The sequence below is a fragment of the Corvus cornix genome, chromosome 2 (assembly GCF_000738735.6).
Source record: "Corvus cornix cornix isolate S_Up_H32 chromosome 2, ASM73873v5, whole genome shotgun sequence".
NCBI lineage: Eukaryota > Metazoa > Chordata > Aves > Passeriformes > Corvidae > Corvus > Corvus cornix.
The window spans coordinates 125,642,739-125,668,474 of NC_046333.1; the positions used below are offsets into that span (position 1 = coordinate 125,642,739).

General features: G+C 39.4%; 2 protein-coding genes and 1 long non-coding RNA gene across 5 annotated transcripts; 1 reads left to right on the forward strand and 2 right to left on the reverse strand.

The window, feature by feature from the left end:
* Positions 1-4,199: 4,199 nt before the first annotated feature.
* On the reverse strand, positions 4,200-14,221 carry IMPA1 (inositol monophosphatase 1). Of its 2 annotated transcripts, none has more exons than XM_039549378.1 (9): positions 14,203-14,221; positions 13,878-13,959; positions 12,436-12,569; positions 10,409-10,513; positions 9,121-9,166; positions 8,875-8,983; positions 8,046-8,154; positions 6,408-6,559; positions 4,200-5,984 (listed from the first exon to the last, which is right to left on the reverse strand). In XM_039549378.1, exons 2-9 carry the CDS (start codon positions 13,938-13,940, stop codon positions 5,866-5,868), a joined length of 837 nt encoding a protein of 278 aa, XP_039405312.1. In that variant the 5' UTR covers positions 13,941-13,959; positions 14,203-14,221; the 3' UTR covers positions 4,200-5,865. The 2 variants fall into 2 exon arrangements, with proteins under 2 accessions (XP_039405312.1, XP_010403345.1); XM_010405043.3 differs by lacking the exon at positions 14,203-14,221 and adding an exon at positions 14,051-14,190.
* Positions 14,222-14,320: 99 nt separating this feature from the next.
* LOC120409706 lies at positions 14,321-21,171 on the forward strand. Of its 2 annotated transcripts, none has more exons than XR_005601468.1 (3): positions 14,321-14,677; positions 18,582-18,761; positions 20,244-21,171. It is a non-coding gene; the product is annotated as an uncharacterized LOC120409706 (long non-coding RNA). The 2 variants fall into 2 exon arrangements; XR_005601469.1 differs by lacking the exon at positions 20,244-21,171 and adding an exon at positions 19,144-19,472.
* Positions 17,615-25,324, reverse strand: ZFAND1 (zinc finger AN1-type containing 1). Its single transcript, XM_039549284.1, has 8 exons — positions 25,223-25,324; positions 24,148-24,190; positions 22,869-22,908; positions 22,383-22,510; positions 22,206-22,297; positions 21,265-21,389; positions 18,258-18,413; positions 17,615-18,115 (listed from the first exon to the last, which is right to left on the reverse strand). Exons 1-8 carry the CDS (start codon positions 25,275-25,277, stop codon positions 17,939-17,941), a joined length of 816 nt encoding a protein of 271 aa, XP_039405218.1. The 5' UTR covers positions 25,278-25,324; the 3' UTR covers positions 17,615-17,938.
* Between the last annotated feature and the right edge of the window lie 412 nt (positions 25,325-25,736).

Here is a 25,736-nt window from a genome sequence, read left to right on the forward strand (position 1 = left end):
TCAGCCAAGACACCCACAGCCAGAAACAGCTTTAGGAGCTTTTCTCTTGTCCAAAGGGAAATTTGCAACTGAGGAAGGAAGGACAATGTAGCTGTCTTGCAACACCATAGAGAAGTCATAGTAGAAAGGAGATATACCATACTGATCCTCACTAGAGTAACTTATTTTAATTCACTTTGACCTGTACTAAAGGGCATTGCAGACAGTACAGGACACACCTCTCCTTTCACTACTTGCTTTTAGGAAGCAGAGTATCTTGGGGCCCCCCCAACAGCCTGTGCAAAGGTACTTGGCAGCGTCCTTAGGTTCTGGCAGGTGTGCTCTGGCAGGGCATCTCCAGATGTGTTACAGGGAGGGCAGGAAAGTCTTTTCCTGAGAAAAGTCCTTTCCTGGGAGACAATGCCTCTCAACAGCCACACTGAGATAAAGAGTGAGCCTTTCGTCAGTAATGCATTGGCACTTAACCTCTAGGCCACTGCCTTTGTAGGCAAGGTCATAAATACTCATAAACTTTTTACAGGATGTGGCACAGAGACCTGTGAAACCTTGAAATGAGGGGATGAGTTACCTATCCATGCTTGAGCAGATCCTGAAAAATATAGTTTCAATATACTATTGTACAGGGAAAATACAGACACAGCTACTATAGTTCCTTTACATCATCACAACACATTTGGAGGCAACATATTGAGCTTGTGTTCTCTTTGGAAAACATAACAACTGCATCTCAAAAATCATTAAGACCTCCTTTTTTGTGTCTGGGTTTGTTGTCCCAGGGCTGTATCTGCATATGGATTAATACATGCGTGCCCAGAAGATTATCTTGTAGGCTTAAAAGAAAGGCTTTTAAAAAGGCATGTCCTAATTTATGACAGCAAAAAACACAGGGGAAATTACTGTAGCCTTAAATGCAGTATAATCTAAGGATTTTTATGGCATTTATCTTATTTTAGAGTTTAGATTTGTGATCTTTTGTGATACATACCGGTCTTCAACACTGAAAAGGAGGGAATATTAATTCTGCTGGCACAAGTCCTATTTCACACTCCTTCTCAAGTCACAGAAAAACAGAGCCAAAGTCCTCAAAAAATTTTGGAATAATTCTTCTAAATAGTTCTCAGTTATTGTATCCAATAAAAACTACAGGGAGCAGAGCAGGATGGAAGTGAGGCGTGGAAAAAGGAATGCTCGCTAAAGCAAGGGAACTCCGGGCCTCCTCGTGTTTCCCTGACTCCGGCTGCCATCTAGTGTTGTGCCGGGAGCGGTGAGGGGCGCGGCTCTTCGGGGGTTTGCGCATCTTCCCCAAGACCGCCCACCGCCTGCGTCCACGGGCCGGATAAAACTGCACGGAACCACCTCTCCCGGCACAGCAGCAGAGGAAGATGTAACCCAGAAAGCTGAGGAAGAGCGCCTATGAAATTATTTATCAATATTTGCAGTACAACCACTTCTAAATTAAGTGCTTCACATGGTTGTAAACGTAGTCTCTGCTGAGCTAAGGAGAGACATAACAAAATGTAAACTTTAATCTTCCACCGCATGAAAAGGGGAGGTTGGCTTACCTATTGCTGTGGCACAACCATTGCTATTGCATTTTCTTCCTCTTTTCGTTCCACTTTAAGGGGAGTACAGAGGGCCCAGTTCCCAATCACCTCAGTGTAAAAGTCATCCCCGGGATTGTGCAAGAGTATGTATGACACAGTGTATGCAGTCAATGTACCAGTCACCAAGAGAGGCTATAAGCTTCTGGAACAGGATGTACAGTTGCCATTATTTTTTAGCGTCTTAATAACTTGAATTGTGCTTGAAAATTAGTTCTGCTTTGCTTTGGGAAAGAGCATTCCATTCTTTAATCCATTCTCCTCCTCAAACAGGCGGGAGTTTGTAGCTCTCATACAGTGCCATAATATGCTCTTGGCTGAGCACAGGCCTCCGATTTGTTTGTTCCAAAAGCTGCACACGGCTTTGAAGTGTGTCAGATTTTCTTTGCCCTGTTGTTCTAGCAGGCAGACAGCAGATAGTGGGCACAGAGGACATGTCAGAAGTTCCTGCTATCTTTAAGAAGCTGCAGATCTTTGTGTGAAGATTGTACACACTGGAGAGCGATGTGACAGACTACATTCACTGTTGTTCTTGGTGCTGGACAAGCAGTAATTCAGAGATGGAATGGATTTTGCCATCCAGGAGATCTGGCTGACACTCTTGAGGTGTCACATCATTGACATCCTTGTGATGCTTGGAGTTTGTGCAAATAAAGGCAGCCGTGCCAGCTGCTGTAGATCCAAAACTAATGTACTGTTGGAGAGCTGCCTGTCAGCACTTTAGCAACAGGATCAGATTTGTGAAGGAAGCAATTACCTCCCTCACAGGTAATTAATAGAACTGAATTAGCTGCTGGCTTTGAGAGGATAGAAAGAAGCTTGTGAAAAGAAAGAGATGTTTGTTCCTTATTTAAAATGCTTCATTACCAAGGCCGCAGGATGACATTTTGTTCTAGTCAAAATGCCCAGTTCACACTGACATTAGACTAAGTAAAATTAAACCACAGCTTTAGGTCACAGATATTATGAGGGATAGTCCATATTCCATAAGGGAAGGGGATGCAGAGGAGGGATTTTCTACGGGGCTATTTAAGCGGGCTGGACAAGATCCTGAAGCCTTTTGTGACTTTGGCAATATTTCATGCTGGGAAAAGCTCTGCAGGATTGAATCTACTGGAATACTCTGCTGTGCAGCTAGAGCAAAGCTCTGCAGGTCATCACAGGAAACAATCGCAAATTATCAGCAAATCAGTAAATGGAGATGGCCAGTGATGGGTGGTAGCCAGGACAGCAGGCTAAGGATACCTCCCCTCCTGCATACACATCAGTGGTAGAAGTCACCATTACTATTGTGTAGTACTAATTGTTTTAGTGTCAGGCTAAAAATCAGTCCCCTACTTCGAAGACCTTTGTTAAGACGAGCAGCAGGCTCTACAGTAACTATATAGTGACAATGTTGGCCATTTAAATTCTCAAACTAAAGGCAAAAGGACTGGTTAAATTTGCTCATGTAGTCCTTTAATTTCCAGCAGTATTTTTTTTATTTTTTCACTTGCTCCAGTTGCTGACTCTGTCCACTCGATCTTCTTGCACCTGTAAGTTTTGAGTGTTCTTCACTCAGAGCTGAGGTTCAAACCACAGTGGCATTTGCCAGCTGAAGTCCCGGGTTGTTCACTGAAAAGCTGTGCAAGAAAGTTTCCTGTGTACTGGCCTGTTGATACCTTCATGAGGAATATTCATGACTTTAATCTGACAGTTTGTCTGTTCAGTCTGTGGTAACTGGCCTTTCTTTCCAATTGTCTCATTGCCCAGCAAAAGCTATCTCGTAAATACATAATTTTATCTTAGATTTTTTAAAAAATAATTTAAGAGGATTAATTCTGCCCCTCCATCTTTTAAAGCAACAAAACCATACTTTTTGTAGTTTTGAACATTCAGGGACTACCTCATATATGCTCTCAAAAGCATTTTGCATACACAGAAATCTTGACTTGTTTCATTAGAAAAGCTGGTCAAAATCACAGGCTAGAACAGAAGCAAAATGTCTAAACTTAGTAATTACATTTCAGTGTCCTTTCACATGACAAAAGAAGTGGCCACATATTAAAGAGGTACCCGAGAAGATAAATGCTTAGCAAAATGGCAAACTAGGATTTCTGATCCTCCTCAAAAGGTGGCTGAAACTAAAAAGAAAGCAGTTGATAAAAACTGCCATTTAGAGAGTGAGCAAAAAAAATTTACACTAATCTCCAACATAAACAGAGTGAAGAAAGCCAAGATAAGAAATTAATAAAAATTTTTCCTCAGATAACATCATAAGGAAAGCTAACAATGAGAAAGCTACATGCTTCAACCAGCTGACAGACCTCCAACACAAATGACAGGCAAGATAACCCATAATGTTTGAGTCTGAGGTTGGAAATGATTAATGAACCATGATCTCATTGGAACAAGGGGAAATATTTGCTCCAAAACCCAACTGCAGGTGCATACATAATCCCACGTACAAAGGCACAACAGTTTTTCATCTATGGACATCAGGGGTGAAGAAGAAAAAGTGTTCAACTCAGAGAGTTTGAGGCCCACAGATCCAGCCTGATGGGTCACAGCACTGCAGCCTGATGAATGCTAAGAAAGGAAGCACAGCTGAAGCCACACTGCTGCTAAAGTTATTTATTTCTAACATGTTCTCTCATCTTAAGTACTTTTTAGACATATCTCCATTTCACAAATAAAGTTATGCAGATTTTGTTATACACTAGCCACAGAAATGGTACAGAAGACATTCAAAAATAACCATGATCCCACACACATTGTTTACAGCAACAAAGTTACACTGAAATGCTCAAGTTTTCCATCCTTGTCAACACGAATTTAAAAAGTAAAATAACTGTAAGTCTGGCTTTTTGGGAGGACCTTTAAAATAGCAGGCTGACCTCATTAACATTAATCATCTGGCATTAGATACATCTTAAAATTAAGTATTTCTGAAAAATCTGCAGAAATCAACTGATAAAAACCCCTGACATTTATAATATGCAATCTGTTGAAACTTCAGTATACCGTTTTTCAAAATAAAAATAGTGGGACAGCAGTACAAAAAATCATACTTTCCATTGCTGTGTCTTGACTAAACAACCAATGAGACAACTTTCTTTTCAACACAAAAAAAAAAATCAGTCTAAAAACTGATCTGAGTGACATCTTTTTTTTAAAGTGCATTAATTATTTGAACAGTGCACTGATGCTTTTAACAATCTTAAATACAAAAATGCAGAGAACCAGTATAATTTTCAAAGTTTACAAAAACTGACACCTAGAATTAAATCACTAATATTTCTTAATTTATAAACCCTTTAGGTTTACATATGTATCTTCTTCTGTGTACATTCTGTAAAACACAATGGAAACCTGCTCCTGGTTGGTCACTGCTTTTGTAACTTACAGAAAATTATGTAAAAAATATGGACTATGGGCTTATTTTTTTGCCAGCAGAAGTACTGAAAACTCTCTTGGATTTAATGATTCCTTAGACTTCAAAACACACTCATCCATGAAGAAACTCAACCAAAATTAACAAAATGAAAATCATACTGCATCTTAATTTCAAGTAAGTACATTTGGTGCTAGGCGTGCTCAGACCTTAATTCTGGAAGATGCACGTATTTTCTGGCACAATAACTACTACTTTTGAAATTGTAATGGGTTTGCAAGTGTACTGGCCACATATGAGGCTAAAGAAGAGACTGTGTCTATCTACCATCAGAAAGGTAGGATGGCTACAAAACCAATGATACCTAAGTACTAAAAGCTTTAAACTGTAGCCAAAAGTATGAGCAACTAACAAGTTTGGAAATGTGTGAACTACCTTTACAAAAACTGCAATGAGGTATGGAAATGGATACCACTGGAAACCAGACAGAGAAAGACAGGATAAACAGTAATGCCTTCATCTTTTTGGGTTCAGGATCAGCTGTGATGATGTGGTGTTAGGACAGCAGTTTTTGGTTTTGTCACTAACAGAACTAGAGATCTTTATTGATCTATACATCAAAGAGTCTCTTGCTATGTGTTCCAGTGTAGTATAAAACTTGAAAATACTAGTTGCATATATTTGCTTCTTTTTCTAGATTTTTATCTAATTGTGATGTTAAATAAAATACTCAACAGTTACAGCTTACTTACAATATTGTTCAATCTCAAAGCTCTACTTAGCAGCCACACCAGTACTGAAAGACTACCATCTATTCAAGGTGTAGAACAACCACCATGTGGGAATATGAGACAACATTAGAAAAAAACATTTAAGGTCCAGCTTTGGTGTTCAGTTGGTTGCATCATCTCTTCTCAGAGGAATTACTTGAAGTGCTTTCGCTATTCTCTCTCCGATAGCTTGACTGCTTGCTGCAATTATTCTTCGAGACATCAAATCAAACGGTCCACCTAGAAAGCAAAGGAAACAAAGCAGCCAGTTTTATATATGGAGAAAATTAAAAGCTGGTATGAAAATAAGCACTGAAAAAACTGAGTGTAAATTATACATTACAATTTAGGACCAAGTTTTGCTGGACAAAAATGCATTTAACACAACAGGTATCTCGTATGAGCTGCATTTAAATTCTCTTCGGTGTACATTTACTGTCTTTTTTCACTTTTCCAGGAGTCCAGCCAAGGCAGTAAAGGTTGTCTTGTTGCTTAAGAACATAAAATTAACCTGTTCTTCATCTATTGATGGGTTGGGAACTGTTCAGTAGTGGTTGCTGGAAAGAGGACTGAAAAGAACTTCTTGGCTTCTCATTTCAGCTACATTTTGCTCCGTTAGTCATTTAAAAGGGTAAAGAGTATTATGCAGGCCCATGTATTTACCTGTTACATCCAGCAGGACTCCACCAGCTTCAGTAATAATGATTCCAGCTCCTGCCATATCCCAGCAGTGAATCCCCATTTCATAATAGGCATCAGCTCCACCTGTTGCCACAAGGCACATGTTCACAGCTGCTGTACCAACAGCTCTAATGCTAAAGGAGATACAAATGTTGTTTTAACTGAGAAGAGTTTGCAAAGAAGTTACAGTGTCTGTGTACACTGCACAGAGAACACAGAAATGTCCTGATGAACTGGAGAAAGGATGACGAAATGCTGCAGAGAAACATAAAAAAATGGGCAGGAAGTGTTGCTTAAGTAGCTTGAAGAGTTTTCAAAATACAGCAAATTTTCCGAAATTACATTTACAAATTCTGTTAATCAATTTTGGTTTAAATACATCTTAAATAATTTCTTAAACTACAACATATTGTGGAAGATAATTTCCCATGAAACACTAACAGATAGTCTATTTTTCTCTTTGAATACAAGAATTCAAGCAGAGTGTATACTTTCCAGTGCTGAAAAACTGTTTTTGTCAGTTTCTCTGGTGATGCTCAGTAAACATCTCTGACTTGCCAAACCCTCTAACAGTAATCACAAAAAATAAATTACACAGCATAAATTTGGTCTGGTTAACTTCACCAAATCCTTGTGTCACAGATTCCAGTTTCTTTTGGAAATGTCAATGCACTTAGCCAGTAAGTGTGACTTGTGTAAATGCTGCAGTTATTTCAACTAACAGTAAACTGTACATTAAATTGTAACTGATAGCAGCTAAACTACTGCAAGATGCAACTTAAATCAACTCCAGTCTCAAATTATTGTTTACAAATAAAATGCCCAAGATGAACTCACGACACTCCTAAAATGTGTTTCCTACTTTCATCCTAACATATATATTCTTTAGCAGCATCGGAAGACTTTTTGGAAGTAGAAAAAATCTACATGTTAAGCATGTCAAGTGTCAAAACAAGAATCCTGAGAATCTCCGCATAATACTTGTTAGAACAGAAACATGAATATGGTTGAGAAACAAAAAACTGTCTGCTGAAACCAACTTTATACAAAATATTTTGTGGAAATTATACTTTGGTTTATCTAGAGTAGAGGAAGCAGGGAATGCAACCAAAATAAGAGCAGTTTATGGACAATTTAAACTACTCAGACAAAGTTGTATGGTTTTGAAAGAGGAAAAGGAGATCTACTTTTGTCTTCTGAGACATATATATATATTAAAAAAAACAAGAACAATTTTCATTACTACAAGGAAAGGAAACTAAGAAATGCAATATAGCTTCTGTTCATCCAGTTTTATTCCTTGTGTGTTTCTAGGGAAAAAAAGCGCACAAAATTGCACATAATTTTTTTAACTAGTAAATATAACACTTTGCAGTCCTACAAGCCCAAACATGCTTTGCTTCTCAATACTGATTGTTAGGGTTCTCTTCTATACATCTCAGCTTGAAAAAGCTAAACACAGTTTCTCTGTGGAAGCTACTAGACAGAAACATTTAAACCATATTTCACATTTAAGGTGTCAAATATAATGCAACCAAAGCTTTCTATAAATTATCGTATTTACAATATTAACCATTGTCAGTACATATAAATACATATAGAAAATATAAAGTGTCTTACCCATGAATAGGAATACTGAGAAGTCTTTCCATATTAGAAAGAATTATTTTTATAGCCTCTGGATCACGATTTGACCCCAATTCTGTTACTAAAAGGGATTTTGTAATGTCTGGAAAAGAAACAAAACCTCACTCTTCCAACAGCACAACTTAAATAGCCACAGGGACTAGCAGAGTTTACCTCATTGCTTTCTTACAAGACTGAATAAAAGTGAGGTATCTTAATAAAATATTACATATATCAAACATATAAAAATCTTATTATCTTATTACTTGGAAAATGGCAGGAAAAAATAAAATACAATGAAAGAAGCACTATCTGCTCCAACGGCGCATATACATTAATCAATGACAGTAGTAAATAAAATTCTATTGCTAGAAAAAATAAAAGTCTTGAGATACTTAAAGATCCCATTTGAAGCACAGATTTTACTTGATGTAGGGTTGTAAGCATAGAGGAGTGCTACTGACTTAAACCTACAGGTCACACCTGGGAGAAGTTGAATTGTTTGGCAGATTTGTTACACTCTAAAGAACAATCTCAAACAGACTGCAGACATATAGGGAATTAAAAACAAACGAACAAACAAACAAAACAACAATACACACATGGGGAATAAAATCTTCAATTGCCAAGTCCTGATTTTGCACAGATGACATCATATGCATCAAAGAGAACATAAAAGGTGTTTCTTTTGGCCCATGGCCAAAGAAAGTCTTGCAAAACGAAACTATGAGCTAAGAAATACCAATATATCCAGGTATGTAATTTCTGCTGTCTGATTTGCAATGTGGTAATTACCAGAAAGAAGCTACTCAGCTCAGCTTACCTTCTTGGCCCGATACTTGAAGTTTCTGACCATTGCAAAATGCACCTTTTCCTTTTCTGGCAGTATACATCTTGTCTTCTACACAACTATACACAATTCCAAACTCTATCTGCAAGAAAAAATACCTTGAGGTTTTTTTCCCTGTGTTCCTATTTACTGTAAAATAGGAAATTATAGAACTTAGTTGTAACTAGAAACAAGCAATTAATTTGGGTTTGATTAGATATTAAGTAATAAAAAGTATACCTTTTTGTTTACAACAAAGCCAATTGAAACTGCCACAAATGGAAACCTACAAAACAAAACATTTCACTAATTTATAGTGAGATACTAAATTTCTTTCATTACCATGCTTACTCTTAATAAAGACAGTGTTCAGTTAAATGTAATGTATATTTCAAAAACAAACTTGGACTATATACAACATAGGTTTCTGGAATTTGCACAGTTTAGCTGAAAATAGAGCCAGTAACACTTATTACCATTTGAAACACAAACTTTTCTATGCACAAGGGGCTGTTATTCCTGTTACAGCTGTTCCTAGCTTAGGGACTGTTTTTTACAGCCAAAGAATGCAAACAAGCCTCTATGCTACTAACCTTTCTCAGAAGGAACAAGCTGGTCTCATAAGAACCAAGTTACCTCTGCCCCCACCTCCCCGTTTTCCACCAAAGCCATGACCAAGACAGATACTGAAGAATGGAGGAAGAGTGAAGACAGTGGGACTATGTAAGACATGGTGGATTGCATCCCAGTCTAAGTTTGAAACAATCAACCAGTTAATTTTTTTTCAATTCCCAGACATTTGCTTTTGTTCTTTTGGCAAAAAATACCAACTTTTAAGCCTGCAGATTCAGTAGAATGGGTTCTTTTCTTGTAAGTTTCTGAACATGTTATTTAGCAGGATTCAGAAGCTGTTTAAAAGCCATTGTGCACACAGCAGCAGTCATTTCAAAACTGAAATCAAGCAGACTCAGAAAAGCTCACTGGGGCCAAAATCTATCACATTTAAAAGACATAAGGAATAGGCTGTCAGCATTACACTGAAAGTCCCCTCCTCATCTTGGTGCAAAATACCATTGATAATTACTGGCAATATCTTGCTTTCTTCTTTAGCTGGGGCTCCTAGATCTCAACGGATTTGAAATTTCTTAGAAATCAGCACCTGAAGCTGTTATTCCCTCTCTGAAGATGCTGCAACTTCTTACTCTGAGTCCTGCTCCGGTTGCAATCTGCCCATCTATCTTTGGAATCCATGCCAAAGGCTGCTGACCCCTGCTATATAATACAGGCCTCTTATGGAACAACTGATGTAGGTAACAGACCAAGACTATTAAAATACTCACAGGAATATTAAAATGCTTACAAAAACTGCCCAGTGGCTCTCAGTAAGTAGCAATTTGTAACCATTAACAAGTTCATAGTATCTCTTTCAAAGCAATTTAAAAATTAAAAACAACCTTACTTTCAGGGAACTGGAGAAAGAAAAAGGATTATCAGTTGAGGTTGCTAACAAAAGAAATGAAAGGTGGACCTGTGTACAAAGTTGGTAGTTCCATCAATTGGGTCTATAATCCACGTGGGGTTATCTGTCAGAATGCTGCCCTCTCCAGCTGCAACAGATTCCTCTCCAATAAAGCTACAGTAGAAACACATTTAAAAGACAGAAAGAAATTGTTAAAAATGTATTAATTACAACACTGTCCTTGACACTGAAATTCTTAAAAGTGAGATGAAGCTTGGAGTACCACCAGCGATCATACATAAAAAACTGAGAAAAACATTATTTATCCAGAAAGCACCAACCATATCTGACCAAGCTTGCATCAGTATTTATGATGTCAAGGATAAGCACAATATGTGGCAAAAAGAATTTTATGTTTCAATATAGAAATAATACCAGAATTTAGCATTCAGAACATTGACGTTTTCATAATTTTTTTCCAGTAACAGCATCATCAAATTTTGTTCAAAATACCTATAGCTATTTACACCTTTCAGCTTACTTGTGCTACACAACATTATTTTTTAGCTTGTGTTTTCAGTGAAAAAAGCCTTTGTGGTCTTATGTATCTGGTTAGAACACTGCAGCAACTGTTAAATTTGAAGACTGATTTAAACCCAAATACGATAAAGTTGTTAATCTCAAAATTTTAGTTTTACAAGCATGAAAAAACAGTAATATAGTAATGGAATGGAAATTCAAACCAGTTTCTGAAGAAGATGGGTGACTGCATGCTCAGCCACAGTATTAAACCCCAGAGACACAGAAGACACAGTGCTATAGCACTCCAAAATTCACAATTTTTGCTGCTCATGAAAGCATTTGTTTTGGACTGCAAAATTATTAGAATGAGTCTAAGTGGGTGGAATTCTCTTCAAGGCCTTTTGCAGGTTGTCACAATTTATCACACATTACTCAACCTATGAAAAGTTTGCAGCAAACACATGCTTTCCTCCACAAACATAAAAAATGAGAACTACTGAGAGGTAACAAACGAGGTCCCTTTAATACTGATTAGAGTTTTATGATTAACTACAGAAGTGAAGATGACTAATCAGAAAGAAACAGCATGTTTCCAAAAAGCAGCAGACCTTCAGAAAGATGAGACTGAATATAGCTGATGAGTAATTCACTAGGAAAAGAAGTTCAGCACCATTATGTCTAATGTAACACTGGTTACCTAAAATAAAAAGAAGCTAAAATATTCAAAAATGCTTATCAGTGTCACAGAAGCTGTTATTTCAAGGTCATTCCACAAGTCTGTATGATTACACTAATTTGGTTACTGAACTTTTGCACCACCTCCGTTGCTCCAGTTCTACACAGATTTCTTATATTCCACATATACAGCTACAGTAACAAAATCTCCAAGAAAATGCAAGAAAAAAACAGCAAACTGACTTTAAGGAAACTGTATTAAACTTGAGCCATTGTGTCAAAATGCTAAAGACAGACCCATGTAAGCAAAATACATATAGATCACCCTTCACGAATACATTTTTCAGGGAGTGGAGGATAGGGATATGGAGAGAGGCAGGGGAAGAGGAAAAAAAGGGAAGAGCAATTAAGAAAGCAGTATTTTGTATGACAGCCTTTGTGTTATGCAGAACAGGAAGATCCTGTCTTCTTTTAAGGATGTTTTATGTTGTCAAACTGTATGAGATTTGCCAAAGGCACTCGGTTCCACAGGACCCATCCCACATAGACAGCAAAGGCACACTAGTTTCAAAAGCAGACAAGAAATCTGGGTTCCAGGTCTCCTGGGGACACCTCTGATTTTCCAAAGCAATAACCAAGAAGTTTCTTTCAGTTGGCTCAACAGCAAGTGAAGTTCAGTCTAAGTTTTGTCTCATGTCAGTAACCTGGGGACACCTTGTTTTGTTGCTACAGCCCTGTGCAAAACTTCAACCTGCTAGTACTCTAAAATACTTAATTTATTGAAGGTAAAGGAGAATGCTGCAATTTTCCAGCATGCCAGTTGTACTAAAATTTTACCAAGCAACATCATAAATTTTCCATTTTTTTTCTGTCAAAAGCATACTGGTAAACAGCCATACCTGTGAGAAGGATACTTTTCTTTTATCAAAGAAATAATGAAGTTTTCTACTTTTTGATCAGTTTCTGTCACTAGATCTACAGGTGAACTTTTAGTCATAACAGATATTTCTTCTTTGAGTGCTCCACGGATTATCTGTTAAAACAAAAACAAAAAAAATCTTTCACTGTTAACAATATGGAAAATACTAGTTTTCCAAAAAAATCTGAGCAACATTTTTACAGCCATTTTCTATACTGCATATACAAAACACAAACACAAGCAGTGACATGGATTTAACTGCAGGAGCTGAGACTTGCATCTCTAGTCCCTATTCACTACAAAGTTTTACATGGCTTTAAATCTAAGTACTACAGGAAGATCTCCAGGTAGATGAAACTGGGGTCCATTTTGTTAGGACAAGTTTTAAATTTACAAATTTAAATACCAAAGTTGAAGAAAACACCTGACACTGAGCTCAAATCAGCTATTTTTAGCCAGACCCAGCATTTATGATCTTAAAACTATCAGTACCAGCTTAAGCAGGAATCCATGCCTCATAGCCCACAGAATTATTTTACTATAACTCAGAAAGTTTTTCTGAGGGAAGACGTTAATGAGGTTGTTGCAGAGACAATGTTGCACAGATTTTGCAGCTCCAGGGGACAGAATTAGTACATGTGTCATCTTGTCTGGCTGCCACAGCCTTCAAATGTACCAAGTAGAACTACTAAGTAGAACTGAACGTTTGGTAACCACTCCTGCTGAGGCTTTGCCAAGATGTACAAACTTTTTCTTGTTCTAAGCCGTCTTAGATCTCAAATGGCAAAATGTCATCGCTGTAAGGGATGGTTTTTATTTACAGAAGCAAAGCAGTTAATGAAGAGAAACAATCATAGAGTGGTTTGGGTTGGAGGGAGCCTTAAAAACCACCTAGTTCCAACCTTCCTGCCATGGGCAGGGACACCTTTCATGGACCAGACTTAGAGCTCCATCCAACCTGGCTTTGGACACTTCCAAGGACGGAGAGAACACAATATGGTATTGTGTGCCATCAACAAGCCACTGTGTAAAGCTGATTGAAGCGTTCACAAGAAAGAATGTCACCGACTTTCAGGCGGTAAAATAACAAGGTAGACAGGAGTTGTTTAAGGGTGATGCTCTTTGTCTACCACAATTCTGAGTTTTATTTTTTAAATCAAACTCAAGGAACCAAAGTTACTCCTTAGTCTTTAAGGACTTTAACTCCAGGCCAAGGAAAAGCACAAAGCTGTTTTCTTAAGCTAACCAAATTGCAAACATAAAAGACAATCTAATCTTGCACTTGACCATCACAAACTATTCTGCCCATTTAGGTTTTTGACAAAACACTCTTAGGAAGAGATTCCAACATCAACCTCCTTCAAAAAGCTATGTACATATTAAACTCAATAAATAACGTTTTTATAAAGAGCTTATACATACCTCCCCAGCTTTCCTTGCTAAACCAACTGCATAATCCATACATTCTTGCCAGGGATCTGCCATCTTTCCCGAGATAAAGAACCTAGCAAAAGGAGAGATTAATGCAAAAAATTGTTACGTCTTCTTTGTTTTCTTTTTTTTTTTTTTTACAAACTCGAAGTTTCTTGCTTCACCTGGTTTATTTTTAAGTACTGTTCAAATGAGTGCTGAGCGCACGCCCCGCCGCGGGGCTGCGCGGTGCCGCAGGACGCGTCCGGAGCGCGGGCGGGACGCGCAGCCCCCTCACGGCGCCCGAAATGGCGGCGGCCGCGCGCGCCGCACTCACCGTCACCGCCGCCGCCGCCTCCGCCGCCGCCGCCCCGGCGCAGGCGCAGCGCGCGAGGCCACGGGCCCGCCTCCTCCACCGCCCCGCTCGGTGGCGGCCGCGCCTGCGTGTGAGGGAGCCCCGGCCCGCGGGCAGCCGCCTCGGCGCCGGCGCTGTCAAAGTTTACCGGGGAAGTGTTGAAATTAGACTTTGATGTCGACTTCTTGTTAATAATTGGACGTGGCAGGGCGGAGATACCGTAAATGCTCTCCCATGGAGCACGCGATTGAAGTTTATCATAGAATTGAAAGGGTGGTTGGGGTTGGAAGGAACTTTAAGGATCATAAAAGCAACCCCTCTGCCGTGGCCAGGGACACCTTCCACTAGATCAGGTTGCTCAGAGCCCCATCTAACCGGGCCTTGTTCACTTCCAGGGGTGGGGCATCCACATCGTCTTTGGAAAACCTGTGTCAGTGCCTCAGAAACCTCACGGAGGGTGAGTTCACGGTGTTCAACGAGTTTTGAAAGCAATTCGCGGTTCAGCTGATGCATTTTAAGTATTAATTAAAATCATACAGAGAAGAAAAACCTTCCAAGCCTGACAGATACCAGTTTCATTTTTTCCTGTGGTCTTTTGAGCCTATTGTCTGTCATCAAGCAAAGGCAAAACACTGAGGGCTTGTCTTGTCCTCACAAATTGCAACTGATGTAACTTACTGTTCAATGTAAAATGGTGATCTGGGTAAACAGGGCAAGGGTTGCAATTTGCTTTATGCTTAAAATAATCATAAAACGTCTACAACACCAAAAGAAGCAGTCTATCCCATTGCCCTAATGCCAACCCAACGCACAGCTGGGCCGAAGGGGGTTAGTTTTGTCCTTCCCACTCCAGAAGATACAGTTTCCACTCTCACCGACCCTGCTGTGTGGGACAAGTCACTGTGCAATTCCACATTTCCTCCTTCCCTTCTCATAAACAGGAATAAGCCTGCTTTTTAAAGTATTTACAGTCATTAAAGAACTACAGAGACGATAAGTTGTGGTTTTACTGATTATTTTGCAAGTCGTTCTTTGCAAGGTTGTACAAAAAGCATACAGCCCGTTCAAAGAGGCACTTTGGCTCAGATTCGGTTTTGTTGAGGCAAGCACCTGAACACGCCCCAGTACAACTTATATAGGACTGCATGAGTGTTATGAGAAATGGCTTTTTTGACATCATTGATTGTATACTTAACATTACAGCAAGGGTTTTACAGGAGATTTCAAATTCTGCATTCACCTTAAAATCAGCAGAAGTAAAACAGGAATGCCTGAAGTTCTCTCCTAACAAGTATAAGAATTTTCCTAATCCAAACCACAATTTCTATTCTGGCTGAAATGAGATTTTGTATTTTACATATGAGGCTACTAGGAGGAAAGCTAAGCTGCAAGGTGTATTTTTATGTGTCACCTGATAAACTGAATGAACAGACATGACTTATTGATAAGAAGTCTGCAAACCAGACTGATCACACCCCAGCGTGCATACTTTTCTAAAACAGACACCGAAACAGAAAATGCTGAAAATAAAAGTATGAGAGATTACTGCCTGCTTTCTTAGTGTGATGTATTCTGGTTTACTAAAGCATTGCCCAGCCGATCTAACAGGTCACGTATCCACGCAGAATTGCACTTTTGGTGTTAATACAGCCCTTTCCAAACTTTTGCCTATCTTACAAACATGCCAGGCAACTTTGTAGCAATGTTTGAACTGGAACAAGGCCGGGAGCCGCTACCACAGCATCTCATAAAATGTGAAGCCTTGACCTTGTGCATTCTCTAAAATTACAGCTAGAACAACCAAAATGCTTGATATTCACCTATTTTTGTAGTTTGGGAGAAAACATTGTTTATTATCAAATCAGGAAGTATTTGATAAATTCCTCTTCTCACTTGCATAACTTCACATACATTTTCTTTACATCTCCTAGAAGTTAAAGTTTTATTTATTAACTTTGAAGTGAAACAGTTCAGCACCTTATAAACACAGGCCTGTAAAATTATCAGTGGTTTCAAATGCCAAATGACTCCTCCAAAGTGTTTTGGTTTTTTTTTCAAATGCAGTTGTTCAAATGCATTTCCCTATGAAAATGTGCTAGGATAATAAGTTTTAGAAAAAAACAACAAAAAATGCTAAGTAAAGATATGTTTGAATCTAAACAGGTGAAATGAGAGCAATTCTAGCCTAGGCAAGATACTAAAGGTCAGAGAAAGTTTCTGCTTTTGTTCCTAGCATCATTGATTAGGGTGGAGTTTTCACCTCTCCTCTACTATTTATCTGTCAGACTAGCTTAATTTGGTTTTGCTTCTCAGTTTCTGAAAACTACGTGGAATGAGCTTCTGTGTACCATCTTAGACACATTCCTGGAATAAGATAATAGTGAAAACTTTTTGGAGTACTATCAACTGTAACTTGCCATGTTTGTACTGTCAGTTACAGGCTGATAGCCCTTACCCATTACTGGCGATTGATGAAAGCAACCACCCTGGTAAAGCCTTTGAGGTCTCCCCAAAGATTAACTTCCTGCATCCCAAGTCTATCTTCTCTCTATTCACAAAAAAGCGTTATTTCAATTATTTTGCCTGAACTACTAGGGCAGAAAAATCAGGGGCATGAGGAAAGGTATAAGTAGAGAATGGGGATTTTCTGCTAAAAAAAAAAAAAGAAAAAGACCCTGTTGCACAACAGCATTTTTCACTTGCTTTTGTAGCAACAGTGTGGGGAACAAGTTCTGTTTAGGGCTCTTCCCAACGCACTGGTTCCACAATGCTGGTTGGCCTCTTACAGCATATTCTGTCTGACAGCAGCCTAAGAAAAAAAGAAAGATGAATAGACAGTTGCAGAGGAAAGGAAGGAAAATAAACAACAAGAGAAAAGGGAACTGTTCCTTTTGTACTGGAAAGCAAGATAACAACTGGAGAGACAGGCAGGGGAATGCAGAAAAATGCTCCTATCCTTTCTGCTGCCCAGAGACAAAGATTTCCAAAATATCCAGCCACTGAAAGCCCTTTCCTTCATGGAAACCAGGAAACACCTTCTTTTTTGTGGCATCCACACCACATCCAGTAAAGTAATTTATCCATACCTAAGTCATGTTAAAACTACAGTAAAGAGTACTGTAAAGCAAAATAAGTGACAGGCTTACTGAGATCTTTTATCCCCCACTAATCACACAATGAGATTTACAAACAGGAAGACACCTGAGTGAATTTACTTTTGCTTCATAAAGCTTTCCTTCTAAATGTCATTAAACTATTACAAGAAGAAAGTGTGGACCTGGTGTATGGACAGTGCTGGTTTCCAAATGCAATGAAACGTGTTCTTGTACATGTAGAAAAGATGCTGCAATAGTGCAATATGTTTCTTTCCTTCAGAAAACTGTCATACTGCAAGTTTACATTTTCATTATTTTATTGAGACATACTGTCCCCACCACTTACACAAAAAATAAATACCAAATTTAAGAAAACATTCTTGATATTATACAGCTCAATAGAGCAAGAATTTATTCTAGAATGTGAGTATCTGTAATATTAGCTACTATAATTTTCCTTTCAGGACATAGGTCTTCTGTCAGTCAAGCAAATGAGAAATTGATGGGAATTGTGTCTTTACAATGGAAGATAGATTCTGGCATACCAGTGACTTCAAAAGAAAACTGGACTTGCTTGAATACCATGCTTCTAAAAAATATTGGATTTTTTTGTTTGTGAAAATTTATTGAGTAATAAAATAGGACTCTGGATCTTCTATAAACAGAACATCGTTATCAAGATACTCCAGAATTATATTCCCTCCATTGTACAGTGGATAGTCTTTATCAGATAGCCATGTTTCCAGTGTGTGTTCAAATGGCAAAGCTTCTCCAGAGGCAGTATGGCATAACCTCAGCTTCTGTAAGAAAAATAGCACAGAAATTAACATCAAGATTTCCCTATCCAAGATGAAAGAAGTGGGGTGGGAGAGGGACAAAAGGGTAAAGAAATCTAAAAGCTAAATACAACAACCTAGAAAATGCTTGTTATTGCTGACTTACCTGGGATGTTGATTTGTTGTTGTCATTTTTAAGGCTTGCTAAGGAAGCTGCAAAATCTACTACTTTGCCAATACTCCACTTACTGCAAAAAAACATGGGTTTGCTTTTCTCTTTGTTCGCTTTTGGTAAAAATACTTGAAAGTAAATTCTTTCTGTCTAGAAAGACATGAAAAATAAACACAAAAATTTATCCACAGAAGAAACACATCATTCCAGTCACATACATCTAGTAAGTTTTTTTTAAGTAAAACTTAAAACTTTTTTTTTAAGATTTTCAGTAAAAACCCCCAAAATTACCAACTGAAATTTGTTTTATTCCATCAGGACAATTTTACTGCAAAACATAAATGACCAAGATCATCAAATCCAGTCCTCTCCAGCTGCAGGCACATATATGATGGACAGTAAGTTCTTGAAGGTGGAGAGAACATCTTTTCCCACCAGTCCCAGAGCACAGTTATATACAGACAGACATGAAAAAGTATCTGCCCTCGTGAGGAAAAGGTGAGTTTGAATAAGCAGTATTTGTTTTTGGCAGCAGTATAGTGTCTCAAATTGGAAGGCGAAAGCAGTTAAAACAGAGCAGTTCACTGTATTAGAAATGCCTGCTTCACAAACCAACATTTAGATCATGACCAGCTAATTCTTTATCCTGTACTGTATCCTCATTTTATGTACTAAACAATATTTCTACTAGACTGAAAGATTTTTTTAAGGAATGTCAAGAGTAATCTATGAGGGAGAGATTCTGAATGGGATTGGGGTAAAACATAGCAAGCATGACTACTATGTATTCATCATTTATGATCATCCTTGCTGAGTCAAAGCCAGACACTATCAAACAAGACAGAAGTCTTTTTAAAGGATTTATTTATGTGTTCCCTAGGAACATATGGAACGACCTCAACCATGTTCATAAAACTGACTCTGAATTTCAACCTGTGCATTTTCCTCTAAATTTGAGTGTTCTTCACACAGAAGAAAAGAGAATCGTGTCCTGGAGCTATCCCTCTGAAACATCAGAAAATATTAGCAATTGGAGTAAACTGAACAGTAGTTTCTTATTCAATTGTTAAGGTAAAACTGGAACTCCCTTTTGCCTCCCCCCATCCCCCAAAACGAGCAAATGCAACCAGGAAACCTAAATACATTCAATATGGATATTCTCTGCTGGAGTCAGGGGAACACCAACTGGGCTATTAAAACTATCGATGAAGAAACAATGCCAGGGCCCCAGACAGGAGGTCACCTTTTCTGGGGACCAAATGGATTCTGGGCAGGAAGTAAGCCCCCTGGTCCACTTGGCAAATTAATTATGTTGGACTTCTCCCTTGAACACCCAAGGGGTGGCGTTATACCCTTACTGGAAATAAAATAAGGAAGGCTTAGGGAAAGCTTTTGCTTGTGGTAAAGCTGATGGTCTTACCACTCTGGCAGGATTTAATCAGTGGTTTGCTGACACTCCCATGCCCTCTACTGTGTAGTCTGACAACGGCATTCATTAAAAAAAGAAATCCAGGAATGGTGTGAAGATCATGGAGTTGCCTGGGTGTTCCACCTGTCCTACAAACCTCAAAGTAATGGTGCAGTCACAAAGTGGACTGGTCCACTAAAATGAGCTCTAGGGCAAAGTTTCCATAAGGAAAATAGGGTAAAGCCCTACTTAAAATTGTTTGATGTTTAAAGTAACCAGCAGATACCCACCAGATGCCCAGTGGAACAAGCTCATTTTCCTGCTCTCCAACCAGTAAAATGTCTAACAAACCCCCACTGTCAACCCTTCTCTTTTCTCAGGGTGACAATATTCTCTTTTCTCAGGGTGACAATATTCTTATTAACTACCCTATGAAGTTTAAAATACCTGTAAGTATTTTATACTTCCCTAAGTAAAGGGCACATGGAAAACAGTTTCTAAATGGGGGCTCCATTTAACTTTCACTAAGCTTTGGATAATTCCCAAGAATGAGTAATTTCTTACCATTTCAGATAATGAATGGAACTTGGACAGATTCTTTGGCCTGAACAGACCTGGAGTGTGCCCAAGGAATCACCACTTTACCTTTGTAGAACACTCAGCTGTGAAAAGATGATCACAACACCTACTGTATTGTACTGACCCTCATCTGTACCTCCTTCCTCCCTATTTCATGAATGGGATAATAATTGCGTCATTCAGTTTATGAAAATCATTTCTCTAATGGGTTTTTTACACATACAAATGGTATTGTATATACAACACCCTCAATCTTCAGATGATGATTCTGGGTGAGTAGCTGAACCTGCACCTGAAACATCTTGGTACCAATCTTAGTTGGCACAGTCATCCCTCAACCCTCCAAATTATCAAACTTTTAAGGCACATTCTAATGAAAAGACTGCATTGTCCACTACAATGCCCCAACATATGAATTCAATCTGGGTGGGAAAACCAAGCAATTACATGTTTCAGGGCTAGATTATCTGAAATGTTGATATTGCAAGCCAAGTATTAAGATATGACACAATCTGCAGAGCGTCCATGTGATAAGGAAGCACAAGCTAAGACGTGCTATAAAATTCTGTGCTGCACTACTTCAAAATTGTGATACAGTGATTCTAAAAATTCTGTTCTAGTCTAATAATAAAATTCTATGCTCTGCTGATCATCAAATTCTGCTAAAATAATAAGCTTTAATACAACTTAATGCTGTCATCATTCTGCCAAGGATCCCCAATAGACCCCATCTGTCCCTGCAGTGCTATGTGACAGCCATGTGGCAGGCAAATATATTTCTGCTATAAAATAATAGAATTTGACTCGACTGCTCTGAACCCCACACAGACATCTTATAACAGACATAAGACCAGTGAGATTGCTTTTGGGTACCAGGCTGAAATATACATTTAAGTGAGTGTGGTCTTGAAAAATTAAATCCAATACCAAGCTGAGGGAATTAGATGATCAAGCAATTTAGAAAACTTTCCATTTCCTTTGAGAATTCAATTATTGAAAACAAACATCACTGACCTGAGGCAAGGACTTGTCCCCACATGCATGCATTTTCAGTTTCATTAATGCCACTTTTGCTGCTGTCTCACTGTTTTTTGCTCCTTTACGTTTTTTGCTTTTTGCTTCGTCACTTTTTTTAGAATCTGAGAACAATATTATTCCTGTTAGTGTGATCATTCTGACTGTTTCCTGTGCATATTGTATGACATAGACCCACTTAATCTGTTGGGTCTCATTGTATCTCCAAGAGTGCCATCCCTTTTCATGTCTATTCATATCCTCCCAAGGTCACGTATCAGAATTTTTACAGTTCTAGCAGAATTCCTTTACATTGAAAGGTAGATGAACACTATCACCAGGTAAACACAGGCTGCAAAAGCCAAATAGATACAAATTCTTTAGTTTCTACACCTGTGGCCATCACAGCATTCATATGGCAACAGTTTCAGGTCCTCCTTTCTACACATAACCCCACTGTCCAGCTGGGCAGTGCTGTTTATTCTCTTTCCCATCCTCAAGCTTCTTTAAATCTGCAAAACATTACATTGTAGAATCAGAGTTTTCTGGCCATCTTGATTGTGTAGGTCTGATCCCAACAGACTGACATGCACATTTGACACAACTGCATTATTTGCACATGAATGAACATGTAAATAATAATGGCTAGGTAAAATTCATTATATCATAATATTTGTAGAATGACACCAAGACAATAATTCTGAAAGAAACCTGTGCCCTATATACTCTTTTGAGATTCTCTTCATACTGTTGTTTTTGTTTTGTCTCAGTTTAGATGAACAGTATTAAATGCTGACATGTAAGTTTAGGGCTATTTAACAAAGGAACCCTCATCCTTTCTTCTTATTTGGTCAAACCTGACTCCTCAAAGGAGGTCAGAAGCTCAAACAGCATTCTGAAGAAAATACAAGAAAAAGAAAAATCTATCCCTCTGTACTTGCCTATAATATGCTGAACAAGCTGCTGGGTGGCAGCCATTCGAGGTTTTGGTGTGTCCAGCTTCTCACATTCATGGTCAGATTGATGACGATGTCTGTAAACAACAACATAAAACTTGTATTGCCTGTTCCATACATTAATGAATGAATATTGATGTTTAAACACTCTGTTTCACTCACCTGAGGCAAAAATGTTTTTCACAGTAAGGACATAACACCGGCAAAAGCTCTTTTCCATTGCAGTCCTTGTATGAGCACGGGTAAGATCTGTGCTGATCAGGTTTCACAGAATTGTTTCTTATATTCACCTAGGAATAAATACAAAATATTTTGTGTAAATAAACAGATACTAAGATATAAATAACCATCCCAGCTTTCTAAAAAATATGTGCTAGCTCTCCATTCTATGGGCAAACCTGGTCCAGCTATTCTCTCCTACTTTTACCCTGGTTATGTTTAGCTCAGAGGTAGAAAAAGAATCATCATTGTACTCAAAGTCTATTTACTTCTAAGAGACAGAAAAAGTGTAGATTCACTTTTTAAAGCTTGTCATATTCTCAGTTAAATAATTCATACTTATATGCCATATGCATTTGTCTAGTCTGAAAACACACAGCTAAGTCACATGGCATTTTAATTTAAGGCTGTCACATATTATTAGATTACCTCAGAACACCCATGAGCATCCCGGCTCCTGTGCTGAAGGCTTTGTGGAAAAAGAAGGAAAATATCACACTGTTACCAACATTCCAGGAAAAAAAACCTGCATGTAAAAACATTTAAGTGTTTAAAGGGTAATCTGACAAGTTTTATCATGGAAAAACTTCAATTAGATAATGAATCTTCTCCCAAGTTTTTTCTATCCTATTTCAATTCTTGAATGGATAGATCATATTCTTTCTCAGTACGTAAAACATTTAGCTTTTAGAACTTATGCCTCAAGGTAAACAAACCATTTCAAGAGAGTGAAGACATTACCATGCTTAAGAGTTCAGTTCTATGCAAACCAGAGTTTGTCTGTTTTAACAAATTTTCAATCACCTTCCATAACGGCAGAAATCCCTTGAAGGCTCTTGATATGTTAGAAGTGAAATCTGCCCCCAATCTCTTTGAGTTTCTCTCAGCTGCCCTCTACTAATCTGAAGTGTAAATCAAAGTGAAGGCCCTGATTTCAAGCTTGCAAGAAACTTCAAAAATTTTTCTAGAAGAAAACATAACCAGCCACCTCCTTTTATGACAAGGTCACCCATTTAGTTGACATTGGGAAACCAGCAGATGCGTTTTGCATTTTAGCAAAGCTTTTGACACTGTCTCTCAGAGTGTCCTTCTGGACAAAATGTCCAGCACACAGGTAGACAAGTCCATAGTATGATGGGTGAGCAATGGTGATGGTTTGTGCTCAGAGTCACAGTTAATGTGATTGCTTCAGGCTGGTGGCCAGTGGAGTTCCCCAGGGCTCAATTTAGTGCCAGTGCTCTTTAATATCTTTATAAATGATCTGGATACCTGTTAGGGTTGCCAACCATACTAAACCACGAAAAGCTGTGAACTCCCCTGAGTGTGGAGAAGTCATACAGAGAGATTCTGGATAGACTAGAGAGCTGGGCAGTCACCAACTGTATGAAATTAAACAAGAGCAAGTGCAGGATTCTTCACCTGGGATGAGGAAACCCTGGTGACCAGCATACAATGTGAGGAAATGGAAAGAAGCTATGTCACGGGAACTTCAGGTTGAACATTAGGAAAAGGTTCTTCTCAGAGAGGGTGGTTGGGCACTGTAACGGGCTACCCAAGGAACTGGCACCAAGCCTGTTGGAGTTCAAGGATTGTCTGAATGACACTTAGTCATAGGCTTTAGTTTTAGTCCTGAGGAGTAGGGAGTTGGACATGTTGATCCTTGTGGGACTCTTTCAGCTTGAGATACTCCGCGATTCTATGAACTTACCAAAAGACACCTGAACAGCCATCACATACAAAGGGAAGAAAATCTGAAACAAAGAGATTTGTTTTTAGTTAAGACAACATGGTTGTTGTTTTGCTAATAGTTTCTAGCTTAATTTTCACATAATTAACTTTTGCTTACCAACATCACTGAGTAGATATCTTTATAAGAATACTTAGCAACTGCATCTACACTTTAGCTAGAAGTGGCTTTTGTTAACTCCCCTAATTAGTATTACAGAAAAACATACGAGCAGGTAAATTATACTTATATACATTCCAGAAGTTGGATTTAGGCTTTAAATTCACTTTTTTTTTTTCAATATCAAGCTATGACACTGGAACATTTGGCTATCCATCAAAGTTACTAGTTATGTTAAAAACTGAATTTATTGCAAGACCACTCAGAACCCTATTTACTGACACTGGACAATTTACATTTTATTTTATGGGTTACCAACTGGAGGAGATGCTGGCTCTTAGGAAAGGAGAGCATCTCCTCCACTGGAAAGTCATGATGATCCTGCCCCTTCTTCACATCATATCGTACATACTGTCCTTGGGTGACTTAAATTGCACACATTTCCTAAACCTCTGTACGCATCCCCTGCCTACTACATAAATTCTCACAGATAAAATCACTTCACTGTCTGCCGAACTCCACCACATCACCAATGACAGCAAATGCCAGGTCCAGCCCATTACTCCACTTCTCCATCCTTCAGATTTTATGTTAACAGACCACCACGGAGCTCAGGTCACGATCATCACGATCCCTTCATCTCTGAGTGGTCCCAACAGAAAGCTTTCGCTACAGGCGGTTCTGCTGCTTCTTTCTGAGAGGTTACATCTCCAGTAACACTTTCCGAGATCAGTGAAGGCAAGCAAGTGTGAGGAAGGGGCAAGCGGGCTATTAACCACCCAGGCACACAACCGGGGCGACAGGCGCTGGCAATGGACCGTGCAAGGCTGCAGCGGCACAGAGGACTCCCCGAGCGAGGGGGCATCCCTCACAACCCCCGCACCGCCCCCGGCCCACCATCCCCGCCTCCGCCGGGACCCGCCGCGCTCTCCCTTACCCAGCTGGCGGCAGTCGGGCACCCCGCAGTGCTGCCCCACCTCCAGCTCCGCCATGTCCGCGACACGCAGGAGGGGGAGAAGAGGCGGAGAAGCGGCGGGGCCGGCGGGACCCGCCCCGGGAGGGCGGGCCAGAGGCGGGGCCGAGGGAGATCCACCCGCGCCGGGCTGAGCCTGAGCCCGCCCCGCCGGCTCGGAGCTGTGGGGGTGCCGGCGGGACAGGCTCCGTCATCGGGCTCAGGGCAACCTGCGCTGACCAGTCCGTGTCGGCCCAAGCGACGCTTCAGACTTCAGTGAGCCTGGAGCCGCGGCTGGTGCTCCGCGGGTTGTTCCGGGGGGGAAAAAAAGGCACGTTTTGTGTCTTATTTGTGTCGCTATTTGCATCGTCCCTCGATGCCTGTTCTCGGAGGCAGAGCGGAGGTAGACCGGCTTCTCGAAGCATTTCGTGCACCCTGTAACCTGTTGGTGTCACTCAGGTTTCCTTAGCGGCGCACCCACCACTTTTGTAAAAAGCCA

Bases quoted from the DNA above. Each gene is read 5' to 3' on its own strand.
- IMPA1 (XM_039549378.1), bottom strand. From the start codon at position 13,940: ATGGCAGATCCCTGGCAAGAATGTATGGATTATGCAGTTGGTTTAGCA. The intron at 10,514-12,435 runs GTATGGCTGTTT...TTTCTACTGTAG, and splicing joins GAAAAGTATCCTTCTCACAG to CTTTATTGGAGAGGAATCTG. The intron at 6,560-8,045 runs GTAAGACACTTT...TATCTCCTTTAG, and splicing joins CTCAGTATTCCTATTCATGG to CATTAGAGCTGTTGGTACAG.
- ZFAND1 (XM_039549284.1), bottom strand. From the start codon at position 25,277: ATGGCGGAGCTGGAGGTGGGGCAGCACTGCGGGGTGCCCGACTGCCGC. The intron at 18,414-21,264 runs GTCAGTGATGTT...ATGTCTTTCTAG, and splicing joins GGGACAAGTCCTTGCCTCAG to ACAGAAAGAATTTACTTTCA. The intron at 18,116-18,257 runs GTAAGTCAGCAA...TTTTTCTTACAG, and splicing joins ACAACAAATCAACATCCCAG to AAGCTGAGGTTATGCCATAC.